General features: G+C 39.3%; 1 protein-coding gene across 1 annotated transcript; it reads right to left on the bottom strand.

Annotated features, from left to right (window-relative positions):
• Nucleotides 1-10,826: 10,826 nt before the first annotated feature.
• On the bottom strand, nucleotides 10,827-14,547 carry LOC104606973 (myb family transcription factor MOF1). The gene is made up of 6 exons (XM_010272439.3): nucleotides 13,791-14,547; nucleotides 13,608-13,684; nucleotides 13,461-13,497; nucleotides 12,698-12,845; nucleotides 12,342-12,585; nucleotides 10,827-11,299 (listed from the first exon to the last, which is right to left on the bottom strand). The coding sequence occupies exons 1-6, from the start codon at nucleotides 13,915-13,917 to the stop codon at nucleotides 10,991-10,993; spliced, it is 942 nt and encodes a 313-aa protein (XP_010270741.1). The 5' UTR covers nucleotides 13,918-14,547; the 3' UTR covers nucleotides 10,827-10,990.
• Nucleotides 14,548-15,491: the final 944 nt, after the last annotated feature.

Raw genomic sequence — 15,491 nt, 5'->3', positions numbered from 1 at the left:
CTCCAAGGGAGAGCTCGGGTTCTTCCTTGGGGGGAGCTTGGGTCGTTGGTTCCTTTCTTGGGGGAGCTTGGGACTCCCTTTCTCAGAGCTCGGGTTGTGGGCCCGCTGCTGTGCCGAGCTGGCACTTCAGCCAGGTCACTCTCAGTTGCTTCCATGTGTCGCGTGGCCAAGGGGTCAAGCTAAATCTTCCTCCATCAATATCCAACCGCTTCACCTCTACCTTTAGCCTTTCAAAACCTTGAGTAATCTAAACAAACCTGATTTGATCTTGAAAACTTCACAAAGCCACATTGTTAGGATTATGCACTGATCAGTGTATATCTTCTTTGTATAATATCTTCTTATCCTTTCCTTATCATGTATAGTTCAGATAGGAAAGATATGTTTGAGTCCCTATAAACTTAGGAGTTCTAGTTGTCATAAGCTTAGGAGATTTGATGGGTATAACCATTTATATAACCATGTGTATTTTTTAATTCTCGATGAATAAGATAGAAAGAATCAACCGGAAAAGCTCTAGTTTTACATGGTATCAGAGCCATGATGATTGCTAGTTGATCAAGTCAATTGTGCTTGCTCTCAGTCTTGGTTCTTATTCGATTCTCACCACACCAACGGCTAAAAGTTGCAGGAGAGTGAAGATATTGGTCATCAGAAGGAACCACTAGGGCACCAAAGGCTTGTTGTTGTCCAAGAAGTTGCTAAGAATGGTTCCCTCTGCTTGATTGCCGAACGCCCAGTAGCCGGAGATGCCGACGCTGAAGAAGGTGACGATCCCGACGCTAAAGAAGGTGACGATCACCACCGCGTAGCAGACAGATAGCCCCTTGAACATCTTGCCCTTCACCGGAGGTGCCAACAGGAGCGAGAGGTTTGCGTTCCAAGACCTCTGGAGATCAGTGGCGGCAGCGACGTTGTTTGGCATCGGCAATAGACAAACTTTGCACTCTAGGTTCAGTTTGGCACTCCGTTTTTCACAGAGTTCTTTGGTCCTCTTCTCCTTCTATAGAAATTCCGTTTGACCGAAACTGAACGGTTCTTCTTGTGCGAGTAACAGAGAACTCGAGGGTTCATTCTCGATCAGAACGTTCTGATTTCTTCTCCGGCGAGTCAACATTCTGCGGCAGGGAGATCCGGAGATCGGTCCATTGTCTTTTGTGGCAATTTTGCCACCGATTGCGGGCTTTCAGACACAATAGTCGGCATGGATGAAATCAGAGAAAAAGAGCAGGGCAGCAGTCAATTGACAAGGAACGCGATCTCACCCTACCCTTAATGGTGGGGTGATCGACCGAAAAATAATGCTCGTGGAACAGGCTGAGGGCGTGGTGGATAGAAACAAGGAGCATGGGCAGGAGGAAAAGGTCATGGCGGCCAAGTCAAGGCCAATACAGCCAAACTCTCTGCGCAAGGCAATGCGTCTCAAAGAGAATCAATTGATGCAGCCAAGACTAGATTAAATGGACTGAGTAGTGAGTAGTGGAACATGTTACTCAACTTTTTGAACACTCAGAAAGAGGGGAGTCAACAACTAAGCGGTAAGCAAAAATTGTCAGAGTGGATAATAGACACAGGGGCCTCTCATCATATGACAGGAAGCCTCGCGTCGATGAGAGACATAAAGAATGTCATTCCATGCTCTGTCGGGCTACCAGATGGGAATTGAATTGTATTGTCCAATTCACTAATAAATTCTATGTGATATAGGACCACACTACGAGGATGCTGATTGTAGCGGGTGAGCAGCGAGATGGACTTTATTATTTCTGAAGCATTGCATTAGCAAGAGCAATGAAGACTATAGAAAGCAGGACATGTGATATTTGGCATCAAAGGTTAGGGCATCCTTCTTATAGAATTGTTAAGTTGTTGCCTTTTATTAGTACTAAGAATAATAATGATAATAGTATTAAGGGTTGTGATGTATGGTTCCGAGCTAAACAATGTCGAGAAGAGTTTGTTTCTAGTAATAATAAAGCATCTGATATTTTTTAGTTAGTTCATTGTGATTTGTGGGGTCCTTATAGAACCACAACTTCTTGTGATGCTCATTATTTCTGGGCCATAGTAGACGACTTTTCTAGAGGCGTTTGGATTTATCTTCTGGTTGATAAGACGGAAGTGGGACGATTTCTTCAAAACTTTTTTGCTATGGTTCAAAGGCAATTTAACAAACCTGTAAAGGTGATCCGTACTGATAATGGGACTGAGTTTGTTTGTCTGGCTAGTTATTTTGCTGAACATGGTATTATTCATCAAACCACTTGTGTCGGGACCTCTCAACAAAACGGAAGGGTTGAACGCAAGCACCGCCACATACTCAATGTTGCCTGAGCCTTACGCTTTCAAGCTAGCTTGCCTATTGATTTTTGGGGGGAATGTGTCTTGACCGCATGTTATTTGATTAATCGGACACCGTCCATTCTGTTGAAGGAAAAGATTCCCTATGAAGTGTTATTTGAGCAACCTCCTTCTTATGAAAATGTGTGAGTTTTTGGTTGCTTAGCATATGCGCACAATCATGGAGATGGAGGGGATAAATTTGTCAATCGAAGCAGATGATGTGTTTTTGTTGGATATCCTTTTGGAAAGAAAGGATAAAGCTTGTATGATTTAGAGTCCGACATGTTCTTTGCATCAAGAGATGTCATTTTTTTATAGCATGAATTCCCATATGCACACAAGGAGGATGCATAGCCAAACAAAGGACAGAGCCAATTTAATTGTGGAATAGGTGGGACAGATGAGGTGCCATTCACTTATTTACCTGGGCAAGCAAATGGCGAGATGGAGATTGACCAGCGAGGTGAACTCGCTGAAGAAGGAATCCGTGTAGAAGAAGGAACCCGCGTAGACCCGAATGCAAATGCTGGTGAACCCATGCATTCTTGTGAGGCCACCACAAAAAATGCAAGCGAAGATAGTCCTGACGTAAGGGGGGTGGCGATATTGAGCAACAGAAACACTTTGAGTTTCATTTGGGGTGTGGGCATCGACAGAAACAGCAGTCCACAAGGTTGAGAGATTATGTGCTTCACACCACACAGCGATTGAGTCCCTCTCCGTGTCTCTTTGCAAGCTCACTCGGCCAATCACATTCTGCAAGTAGTCCTTATCCCATAGACAACTATGTGAACTGTAACAATTTTTCTTCTTGACATCGTGCTTTCTATTACTGCAGGAGTTGAACCTACTTCTTTTGTTGAGGCTATAAAGGATGAAAAATGGAGGGATGTGATGCAGAAAGAAATACAGGCACTTGAAAATAATCAGACATGGACTATAGAGCTTTTGCCATCAGGAAAATGAGCGATAGGATGCAAATGGGTGTATCGAATCAAGTATAATGCTGATGGGGCAATGGAAAGATACAAAGCCCGTCTCATGATTTTTGGGAACAAGCAGGTTGAGGGAATCGATTATAATGAAACTTTTGCCCCAGTTGCAAAAATGGTTACTGTCTGTACCTTCCTTGCAATCGTAGCAACTGGAAATTGGGAGCTTCATCAAATGGACGTACATAACGCATTCTTGCATGGTGACCTTCAAGAGGAAGTCTACATGCGAATGCCTCCTGGTTTTCAGTCAGATAAACCTGGTATAGTGTGTCGGTTGCGAAAATCTCTGTATGGCCTGAAACAAGCGTCGAGATGCTGGTTTGCTAAATTAGTCGCTGCCTTGAAGACATATGGATTTCAGCAATCATGTTCAGATTACTCCATCTTCACCTTTCGTAGAGACAGGGTGCATGTTCTTGTCCTCGTATATGTGGACGAAATTATCGTGTCAGGTAATGATCGTATGGCAATTCAAGTCTTCAAGAAATATTTGAGTGACAAGTCTTTCATATGAAAGACTTGGGACCATTGAAGTATTTTTTAGGCATTGAAGTTGCCCGAAACTCAACATGAATTTTTCTGTCTCAACGTAAGTATGCTTTGGATATTATCTCTGAAGTTGAATTACTTGGTGCAAAACCTGCTCATTTTCCTTTGGAGAAGAATCACAATCTCGCCTTGACAGATGGGCCTCTCTTATCTGATCCTGAGCGATACAGGCGCTTGGTGGGCAGGCTTATTTATCTCTCAGCAACTCGTCCAGAGTTGTCTTATTGTGTGCATGTTCTGTCACAATTTATGCAGCAACCGCAAGAAAGACATTGGGAGGTTGCATTGCGGGTGGTGCGCTACTTGAAAGGAAATCCTGGTCAAGGAATTCTCTTGCGTTCAGACTGTGACTTACAGTTACATGCATGGTGTGATTCAGACTGGACGAGCTGTCCTTTGTCCCGACGTTCTCTGTCTGGATGGTTTATTCTGCTTAGGAAATCGCCTATTTCCTGGAAAACTAAGAAGCAACACACTGTGGCTCGTTCTTCAATGGAAGCAGAGTATCGTTCTATGACCACTGCCACGTGTGAATCAAAATGGCTGAAAGGATTGTTATTGGCTCTTGGCGTTACGCATTCAAACCCAATGTGATTATATTGTGATAGTCAGGCAGCCTTGCATATTGTAGCAAACCCAGTGTTTCATGAGCGTACGAAGCATATTGAAGTTGATTATCATTTTGTGCTTGATGAGATTCAAAATGGTTGCATTTGTCCTGCTTATGTGTCGACTACCGTTCAGCTGGCTGACATTTTTACAAAGGCACTAGGTCGCAGAGAATTTGAATACTTTCTCCGCAAGTTGGGCATTCACAATCTGCATGCTCCAACTTGAGGGGGGTGTTAGGATTATGTGCTGAATCAGGACTCCGTTTAGTGTATATCTTCTTTGTATAATATATTCTTATCCTTTCCTTATCATGTATAGTTCAGATAGGAAAGATATGTTTGAGTCCCTATAAACTTAGGAGTTCTAGTTGCCATAAGCTTAGGAGATTCGATGGGTATAACCATGTATATTTTCGAATTCTCGATGAATAAGATAGAAAGAATCAACCGGAAAAGCTCTGGTTTTACAAAACATAAAATGAAAAAAAAAATAAGTTTGACACTTTGGGTATATGATTATTTTTTTAATAAAAAAATTATTAGCTTGGTCCCTGGATCAGGTCAAATTTAGGTTGGGTCGAGTAATGTAAATCTATAAAAAATAACTTATCTTTCCTTCATTTTTTTTCTAATAATATAAATACATAGTTTTTATTTGTTTTTTTTTCTTGTTCGAGGCTTATGCCTCAGAATGCCTTAAGGCTTAGGCCTTGCCCCTTTCACATCCAACCGCTTTGCCTCTACCTTTAGCCTTTTAAAACCTTGAGTAATCTAAACAAACACGATTTGATCGTGAAAACTTCACAAAGCTACATTTCGAGAAAAATTCCTTTGATGAAAACCACACAAAGTGGGTTTTGAATCTAATGAAAACAACCAAAACTCACCTTTCAAAAGGAATGATCGAGCAATAAAATCCTCTAATTATTAGTAGTGTTGGACAGCCATAAATACATTTTCCGATTAGAGCCCACTTGAAAACCTCATATATAGTATTGTTATAAAATAGCTTTAGGGAAGAAAAAAATTGGTTCTCTCTATTTGAGATTAGCTTCAAAGACTGGGATAGAAAGAACTGGAATAGGAAGGGGAGAGAGATTGCTCACTGCCACTGCAAAAGATTGCACCAAAAAATTGCCTATTGGAGCATCCATTCTGTATCCCTAATCGATGAAGAGTTAAACAAATCTTTGCTGGAGGCAAAACCTCGGTCAGAAAATACATTTTCTCTTACCAAAGTTACCTTTCGATCAACTTATAAGAATATTGTCTCCATTGTACACTCAGCCAAGTGATCAATGACTTCCACTTGATATGTAAAACAGCCTTTGGGGGTATCTCGGTCAATAGGCACGCTGATATTGCTATCCATGGGCAAAATGTAAATTTTGTAATGCCTAAAAGCATGAAGTCGTTATTTTCAGTTAAGATTTTAATATTAAATTAAGAAAGGGGCAGACATTTAGGCCTCATTTGCTTTTCAGAAAGTTATTTACCAAGGTAAGTGTTTCTTGGAAAATGCTTATCTGAGTAAATACACTTATCCATGTTCTTTTATTTCCCATGTAAATAAAACTGCTTATTTTATCTATAAAAAGACATTATTAAAATAAACAATTTTATCCCATCCAAGTGTTGGCAATTTCTCCCAGGTGGAAAAGTTACTTATTCACCTAGGAGATTGGGTAAGTGATACTTAGGGCAAATAAATTTTTCATGGACCCCAGGCCACATAAATCTAAAAGAAAACATGGGTATCTTGGTCAATAGAACCAAAATCTCATCGACCAACTTTCCCCCATTCAAAATCCAAAAACGAATGGACGCTCTTAGGCTCAATTTAGGAAAAGTATAAATATAAATATGAATATGTACAGTATAAATACAAGTTTCAAGATATTATTGGGCCTGAGTTTAGGTATGGTGCAAACAGGCTTCTGAGGACCTGACCCACCTAAAAATCACACAAACTAGAAATTTATAAATTGAAATTTTTCTCATGACTGTGTTGCATTGTAAATCTGTACTAGATACAAATTTTAATTTGCACAGTTCTGTTTTGTATCCATTTTTTTGTAGCTATGATTTATACACTCTTTTCTGATATAAATTGTACTTTTTATTATTTGCACTCATTAATAATGTGAATTTTGCATCCCAAAAGCTATAAAATAAGTACCACATCATCTAGCTTCCAACTCATTCTCAAGCCTCTTATCTCCATTCTCTTTCATATAAGGTGGGGACACATCATTTTTACTCACTATCCTATGCAAATTAAACAAATAAGACAGTCAAAACTGAAGCCAAAGTAAAGCAGTTTTGTACTGCAACTAAACCCAGCCTATAAAAGAATAATTGAATGCATACAGTTCAAGCTAACAAGGAATAAAACTGGATTTACTTGCTCCTAACCGAAAACATTCATACATGTGAGCCTGAACTTGACCTGATCGAATGCCACCAGGTCCAATGTATGTGGGCCAAAACCCTTGGCCCGGTATTTGGGTACATCATTACTTTCAGGACCCTGAATCCTACAACTACAATGCTCGACCATCCATTATGTACTACATCAGCTTGATACATGGGCCCGTGAGTTCGGAGTTGATTGCCCGAATTGATTATGTCGGTGCTAGTTGTATGATTTTGTCCTGATTAATAATTGGGTCAATTCTAATTCTTAATCAAAACCAATTATTTTATTAAATAGATATAAGATTTTTCTTTTTTATATAATATTTATCATATTATATGTATGAAATGATAAATTTGATAATTAATATATAAGATAATATTAATTAAAAATGTTTAATACAAATCTGAACCGCATACGAATTTTACATCCGGTCTAGTTTTGTATCCATTTGTTTGTAACTATAATTTAAACTCATATCTGATGCAAAATTTGCACCAAATAAATAACCTTCTGCAGCCTCCACTCACATATAAAATGGGACCACATCATCTTATTTCCTATTTTCCTTCTTTAAAAAACAAAATAAAATATAAAACAAAAATAAAGCAGGATTTATACTTTGTACTCCTTATGCATTTATACCAGTGCAAGTGAAATTTGCAATACAAACATAGAAAGCCTTAATAAAAAGAGAATAAATAACAATTATTTCTTCCATTAATTTGCAAATAATTTAGCCATTTTTGTATTCCTTGATGAATTGTGGCACCAAATGGCAAAGTCATCTTTATGATGTTCTGGGATCTGTGAGGAGAAATTTTGATGGTTTTGTTTGAACAGGCATAAGATAGGAAGCGATGATTGAGGTACCCTACAGAAAAACAATCAGAGAGGTAGAATTCCCCACTATTTGTTTATCATTATTTGTAGGTCAGTGTGCACACAGAAGTTATTATAATCTATCCATTGAAAAACAAACAAAGACTCATGCCCAAATACTCCAACTTGTTTCAGCATAAATATTATAAACTTGGTCTGAAATAACCTACCCTTTGCAGCAGGCTTAGAGAGATTTGGGTTAGAATATCTTGAAGTTGATGATTTGATTAATTAGTTTCACACTAATGGGTAGTGGAGAGAGAAGAGAGCTTTTATGAAATAAATGCAAATTAGAAACAATTAATATTTTATCCTTGAATAGTTTTTAAATTAGAGATAGGGTTTTGAAACACAAAACAGATAGTCCAAGAGACAAAATTGTCCTTCATCTAACTTAAAGTACTAGAAGGCTAATAGAAAAAAGCTAAGGTAGACCAACAAAACAAGGAGTGAGGTCGTTCTCACTTCTCACCTCTTGTACTCAATATCACACTTGAGACAAATTTGTTTGGCATGTATTGACTACCAAACGAGTTCTTACTCCCAGGCTCCCAGCTTAGAGTTCAGGTTTTGGTTTCCAGAAAACTGATTTGAAAACAACCTGATATTTGTATTGTCGCGTTCACATTTATGATCAGAGGGCCAGCTCTTGCATTGACTAGAATCTGAAATCATGTCAATGTGTCGTGCCGTCGTTGTTGGTCGAGAACAGATGCATGTCTCAGAGGATGATCGATTCCTTGGCTTAACCAAAAAACCAAAAGATCTCTTCATTCAAAGCTTCCTAATCATAGTTTGTCGACGCAAATGGGAACTCTTTCTTTGTTTAGTGTAATTTGTCGCCATTTCTTGACATGAGAACTTGGGTGAGAAACAATTGTATTCTTCAGGGTTTTGTCATTGAAATTACAAATTTGTTTAATTTACATAGGGCCCCATCAGGGCAATTTCAAAATTGAGAGATGCTACAGTGCTGTGTATAATATTTTCTTTTTCTTTCTTTTGGTAAGAGCAATAATTGATTGTCCAGAATCCAGATTGGTGAGCTAGTTTACACTGAACACAATCAACAATCCTTAGTCAAAATGAGGGACAACAATGGGTTCAACTTGGTCCAGTCAGATCTGGGTTAGAGTTTCATGAGTTATGACAAAATGGGGCTAGATGATTGGCTGGGCCTAGGATTGCTCTTCAGTCAAGACAGTCGAATAGCTTCTGCATGTTTTGCCACTAATGGATTCAGACGCTCTACAATCGAATGATTTTACAGATATATTAAACAATTAAGAATGATGAATTTGTCAACCCAAATAATCTCCACCAATGACACATTTCAAAACAACAGAAAATAAAGTTGGTTCTACACCCAAGCTTATCAGGGCCCCCTCAACCAGGTGTAGAATTAGACCGAAATCCTAACAAGAACCTGAACTAGACCTGATTATGTGGACCCGGCCAAAACCTTTATAATCAGGGCCTGGAATGTGGGCACACCCCACGTACTTTGGGTTCAGACTTGCTCCATTCATCGAGGGTGTTAAGAACAAGGAATCTGTTTGGACCCAAAATAATGGTTCCATACAAAATTATCAAGCACAACCTTTCTTCTCCAGCCTAGGGAAGGAGGGTGGGTGAGGGAGGTCTAGTCCACGAACAGCCCAACCAACTCGGTGCTACAACTTACAAGGAGGGAGCTGGGCTTTGGCCTGAAACTCTTTTCATCCCGGCCTTTGTACATGGGAGACATGGCTCCAAACCCTACTTTGGATCCGAAATTCCAGAGCCCAGGCCCAATTTTTAACCTATTCTCTGTGCCAACTGATTTATGAACGTAACATTCATCTGTTTCATCATCTGATATTCATGGTTCTTACACAGAATTTGCTATATATCTCTTAACAAAAGCAAGCTCTTTATCACTCCTCAGCCTCAATGACACCCATGAGACAGACAGTGTCAAAGGAGGGCTAACAAAGAATCTGGGTTTTCATCGGGAATACATTGAACTGCTTTTCTAGATTCTCTCCTGGGCTATCGTGTAGTCATCTTTTAAACAAGAAGCTATTGTATGTGTTTCTATCAAGAACTCTGTAACAGCATCTAAAACACTTCTGACGAACTGTTTGCAGAGATATTCAAATTGCAGCTAGCTGAGTATGAACTAGCAGACAGCGTCAGAACTCAGAAAGGGTTGATTCACCTCTCGCCCCAGATAGCAGCTCCATACAGAAACAAGTTTCCCTGAAGAGCAAGAGCTTTCCATCAAATGGGAGTAGAATCTTTTTGACCCATTTTTTGATAATTGCAGCTTCTCCATTTGTAGTAGAAGCGTATCAAACTACAGGGTTTCGTTCTTTTCTTCTTTCTTTTCTTTTCTGTACTTCTGGTCTAAAGAAAGAAGTTATTCTTATTCCCTCAAATCTCTTTGTCGTGTCCCCTTATGTAGTTGTCTAGTTGATACGGATGCAAAGTAGATTGGACATAATATTTTCTAGAATCTTTTCATGTTTTGACCACATACACTCTCAATTTCTTTTTTTTCCAAGCAATTGAGATGATTCGGAAGCAGGATGCATTTATATAAATATTCCTGCTTCAATTCATTGCTTCTTCTCCAATTTGGGTCTGATCTCTAAGGCAGTAACCATCTGATCTGTTAAGTTTTAACTGATTTCTTACATCACTTCCACCTCCATCAATGAATCATTAATATTTCATATTTATTTTAGCAAGTGGCAAAAATCTAAAGATTTCGGGAAAGATAAATCCACCCAATATCTTTTTTATATAAAATTTTGCAAAATTTCAGAAATTTAAAACCATTGTTAAAATCATCTGGGGATCCTATTTTCGTGATTATCTTTAAATTGCATCGCCAATTTACCATTTTTTTGGTACTTTAAATGCATCGTGATTATCCAATTTACCATTGGATCATCAATATCTAAAAGCAGATTTGTGTGGCTTTTCTCACTACGTTACTTATATTAGGTATAATAGATACCACACTAATTAAATACGCACCATTACATGCAAGAAATGCTTCATACATATGTTGCATCTATCGTGTCACAAATTCTCATCTCAGAACAAGGAAAACCATTAGAGACCACACGAGAATTAATTAAGAACAATGGCCAAAAGAAGCTAGGATGGAAAAGATTAATTTTCATCGGAACAAAAAAAAAAAAGATTTACACTGACTCAACACTACTGCCGCAGAGAGAGATGGAAAGATCCAAGTTTATATGGCGCTGCTGCGAAGAACCGGAACAGTCCTTGGATGAAGAGATCGCCTCACTGATTTCACTGGTGGATGAGGCGTTACTCTGCGCCGATGGACGCAACGAGAGAGACAGTGACAGTGTGCAATCACCGGCTTCTTCTTCTTCCGTGTGTTCTTTATCGACAGACTGCGTTAAATGCGATTGGAAACTGTTATCCATGTTCTCCATTTTCCGCTTTCTGGTTGATGGAAGTTGTTCTACGTTCACCTGTGCCATCTGAGAAGAACGCAAATCACAGCACGTCAGAGACGAGGAAAATGAGTCTAAGCTCTAAAGCTTAGAATAACAGATAGGGAATGATGATCTAGAAACAGTGTTGCAGACAATAATGGCTGCCCATGGGCATAATATCAAGAGTAGGTGGTTCAATTTCAACAATTGAATGAATTTGACTTTAGAGATCGACTTCCTCAGTTGGGACCTACCCCATTTGAAACCCTGTGCAGTGTGCCTTGCAGAGACAGCCATGGCCATTGGCCATTGCTATCTCAGCTGGCATTAGACAAGCAGATGGGTCTCTTTCAGACTTTCAAAGCCAGTAACTCAAAGCAAAACACTCTTGTATGAACATGAACCAAGTGTTAGGAGTGTACGAGGTGTAATTTTCGACAGAATAAAGCTGCTGTGAGGACTAGTAAGGCCATCTTTCATGGTTGTGGCACATCAGTCCATCAATCAGGACCATCCAAGACTCCAGATGGAATACTTTGGCGGGCCACACCATACCCACTGTGTTGAGAGAAAGGACTTGGGATTTCTCAGGAACCGAGTGGCTTAGAAGAAAATCCGGGCTTTCTTTTTTTTGGCATACAAGTACAAAGCGAAGGAAAGTTGGTCACTTCTCACATTATAATTGTGTAAAAAAAACTTGGCTGGTTTTATATGTATTCATCAAAACATATGGAAGAAAACAAAACGAGATAATAATGAAAGGAGGAAGGAATATTCCAATGTCTGAAACGTAGAACACGAGTAAGTTGGTTGTTTCTCTATTTCCCATTTGAGTCTTGATAATGCAGGGAAAGATTCTTCCTTCTTTTCTTATTACTAAGGAGGTTGGCCTCCTGAACCAGCATTTCAGATCTGGATAAAAAAGATATTTGTCCCGAAAAGGATGAACGAATCTTCCCTCATCAAAATGAAAATGCCCTCCCGGGTTTATCTTGAACTTGGTTGAGACTTCGGGCTTACTGTTCATGTAATAAGGTAGCATTAACCGAAAATAACACCAACCCATGAGAGAGAGAGAGAGATGTACCTTGAAGAACTGAGATTCTTCCATTGAGTATCCGAAAGCATTGAGATTGTAAAGATGGGGTGGCAGAGAGAAAGATGTAGATGGAGCCTCGGCCTGCCATCTGAAACCCTCCTTTATTCCACCATTCTCAGCCATGGCTTGCAGATAATCATGAAAATAGTACGGGGAGACGACTGTCTCACATATTCTTTGGTTGTTGCAGTGCAGGTTGTGGGAGATGGAATTCGTCGTCTCTATTCGAGCTCTGAGAAGAGTAGAGAAAAAGCAAACAGCAAAAGAAGTTTAGTGCTAAAAAGAGAAGGGTAGTGATCGATCTGTTCCCTGGTTTCCTTAGAAAAGCGAAGCGAACTGCTAACCTTTTTGGAGGAAGAGGGCCGTAAATGAACTGAGAATCGGAATCCTGAATGGGTTTTGAGGAAGAGAAGAAACCACCATCATTTTCCTCATCAACACACCCATCATGACGATCAAAGGAGTGTTTTCTTTGTTGGTTGGAATGCATATCTGAGACACGAATACAACACAAAAGAAAATGTAAGTAGAATTGGAGAGTTGGGTCTCTCAATGATTTACTTATTTATGGTTTGAATAATAAATGAAAAGCAAATGGGCCATCCGTTTGAGCTCACAAAGGTTTAATGTAAGGCAGTTTGGGAAATGAAAATCAGAGGAATAGAAAGGTGGGGTTTGTGAGGATCAAAAGAAAAGCCAGTATTAGAAGCTTTACGAAGATATGGACTTTCTTGAGTTCTAGACTGTTTCGGCGAAGCAGCAGCTTTATTGGAAAAAAAGAAATAAATGAACAGAGGGAACAAACTAGTTAACTCTTTCCAAAACAAAAGAAAAAGATGTTGAGTTCACAAACTTGTCTCTGAACTTGAACAAGCACATTAGTAGAAACTAAAAAGGAAGCGGCTTTATGAAAACACAGACAAACAAATAGAAAACTGCTACAGCTTTTGCTTTGAAAGAAAGATAAAATAAATAAGCGAAAAATAAAGATAAGAAGAAGAAGAAAATAATAACAGACATGGTTCAACAGAAAATTCTTCTTCTGTACTTATATTTTTGCATTTACCAATAGATATACAGAAATAAGAAAAGAAAAACTTTGATTACCTTGTCTGCTCAGGTCACTCTTCATGCTTCTATACATCTGATGATGGGAAGCAGCAAGGATCAACAAGGACCAGAGTGAAGGAGAGAATGTCAGAAATAGCCACAAAGAGTTTCAAAAGAAGAGAGACTACTGATAAAGATACCAACCTGAAGATGGCTTTTAACATGTGAAATGGTCAGTCCTCTCACATCCATTAGCTGAAGAACAAGCTTAGGAGTAGCCTCTGCATGTAGGCAGTATCTTCAGTATCTCAGAGGAAAAAAGAAAACAAAAGCATGATGAAAACGGAAGCAAATATTCAATGAGGATATGAGTCTGATTCTACTTACTATCTTGACCTCCAAGCCTTTCAATAGCATGAACGAAACAATGATGGAGATCAGGAGTCCATCTCAGACGAGGCACCTTGGACCTAATGTACTGCCTTACTGCTCCATTCCTTCCACAGGTTCCCATTTTTCCTTCCTCTCTCTAATCGGTTGTCTCCGGGCTCCAACAAACTAGACCCAAGACCAACAACTCAGAGGGATTTCTCAGACTCTTGAATGGATCCTCCTGGGTCCTTTCTTTGCTCTCTTTAACGAGGATTTCCTCCTATCTGGGTGAACTCTAAAACCACCCAAAACCTATCTCTGAGAACTCCAGCTCGTCTTCTCCCCCCTCTTTAATCACAACAAATATAAGAAAAACAAAAGAAAAATCTCTCTCCCTCTCTCTCTCTCTCTCTCTCTGCCTGTATCTTTTATCTGTATCTCCTGTTTTAGCAACTGGGGTGTTTTCCAGGGGTCTTTCGATCTCGTTGGAACTGTCTAGGTTTAAAGCAACATTTGCAGAGATGGAAAATCTTCATAAAATAAAGAAATATTATGTCCTCTAACCAACAAGTGTAATATAGCAGAGGGAGAAGATCACGAGAAAAGGAAGGGACGAAGCTGAGGGACTCTGTAAATTCCTTGGCTCTGCTAATCTGCTTCTGCTCTTCCCTGCAAAGAAAAATTCTCATCACGAGCTTCTGATCTTCTCGAAATCATTACAAACAAGCTTTGACCCCCCCTCTCTCTCTCTCCCCTCTTTAAACCCATATACGCACAACGCCAACGTCGTCATGATCACAAAAGCCCATGAAATATTCTTAAAAAATTTCTCAAATATTCACAGCCGTAATAGAGTAGAACAGAATCTCTGTGCCTTGATTTTCTTTCTTAATGGTGCGCACGTTAATTAACCTTAACCCCCTTCCCTCTCTCTCTACATTTCTTGTCTTGAACCGGTCAAGACCTTAACGTCTGTCACTTGGCTTTCTTGTCAAAAAGTCAACTATCTAATACAGATGGACAAACCAAAACGAAAAGGAAAGGGGAAAATCAAAGCCCTATGAATTCCAGTCCAGACTCCAGACCCTTTGAGAGAAGCAGCAGCTAAAGACGTGTAGGCAAGGGTAGGTAAATTTTGGAGAATTTATGGGCTTTACTTTTCTCGAGAATTCTCTTTCCATCAATCACGTAAGGGGGCAATGCGGGCTTAGAAGTAAAGACGGTGCCGACTTTTGAAAAACCCAAGAATTCCCCCCCCAAAATACAAAATAAAATTGTATATAGCAAAAAAGTTGGAAAAAAAAAAGAAAAGAAAAAGCAATTTTTTACTTACCTTTTTCTGGCGGGTTTGTTTGTTTTCTTTTCTTTTCTGAGAAATTTTTTTCTGGTAATCTCTGAAAATTCTTGAAATATACTGAAACACCCTCTCTGTCCCCTTCCCTGAAATCATCACCTCATGGCTCATTCAGAAGTTTCAGATTCCCGACATAAATGGTTCCCACTGTAATTAACTCCTGGAAATAGACCCTAATTTGTTTAAACACGGAAATGAGACAGCAGTTTAGTCAAAGTGAAGGACATCATGTCCAGTAAAATTCCCACATTACCCCTTGGGTCATAATCAACACCCCATGTCGGATTTGTTGACTGCAAATCTCTCCTTTAGGTAAATTTTACCATCAGCTGCTTTCTCACAAAGAAGTTGGCACATCAGTG

Source organism: Nelumbo nucifera, chromosome 4 (assembly GCF_055504915.1).
Source record: "Nelumbo nucifera cultivar China Antique chromosome 4, China Antique-T2T, whole genome shotgun sequence".
Lineage (NCBI taxonomy): Eukaryota > Viridiplantae > Streptophyta > Magnoliopsida > Proteales > Nelumbonaceae > Nelumbo > Nelumbo nucifera.
Note: the sequence above shows the minus strand (reverse complement) of the source record. Positions and strands in the feature narration are given on the sequence as shown.

What these genes read in the sequence shown, in the direction of transcription:
- LOC104606973 (XM_010272439.3), bottom strand. Translation starts at nt 13,917, where the DNA reads ATGGGAACCTGTGGAAGGAATGGAGCAGTAAGGCAGTACATTAGGTCC. An exon ending in AAGGCTTGGAGGTCAAGATA is followed by an intron (nt 13,685 to 13,790) that starts GTAAGTAGAATC and finishes GCCTACATGCAG; the next exon opens with AGGCTACTCCTAAGCTTGTT. An exon ending in GGCCCTCTTCCTCCAAAAAG is followed by an intron (nt 12,586 to 12,697) that starts GTTAGCAGTTCG and finishes TACTCTTCTCAG; the next exon opens with AGCTCGAATAGAGACGACGA.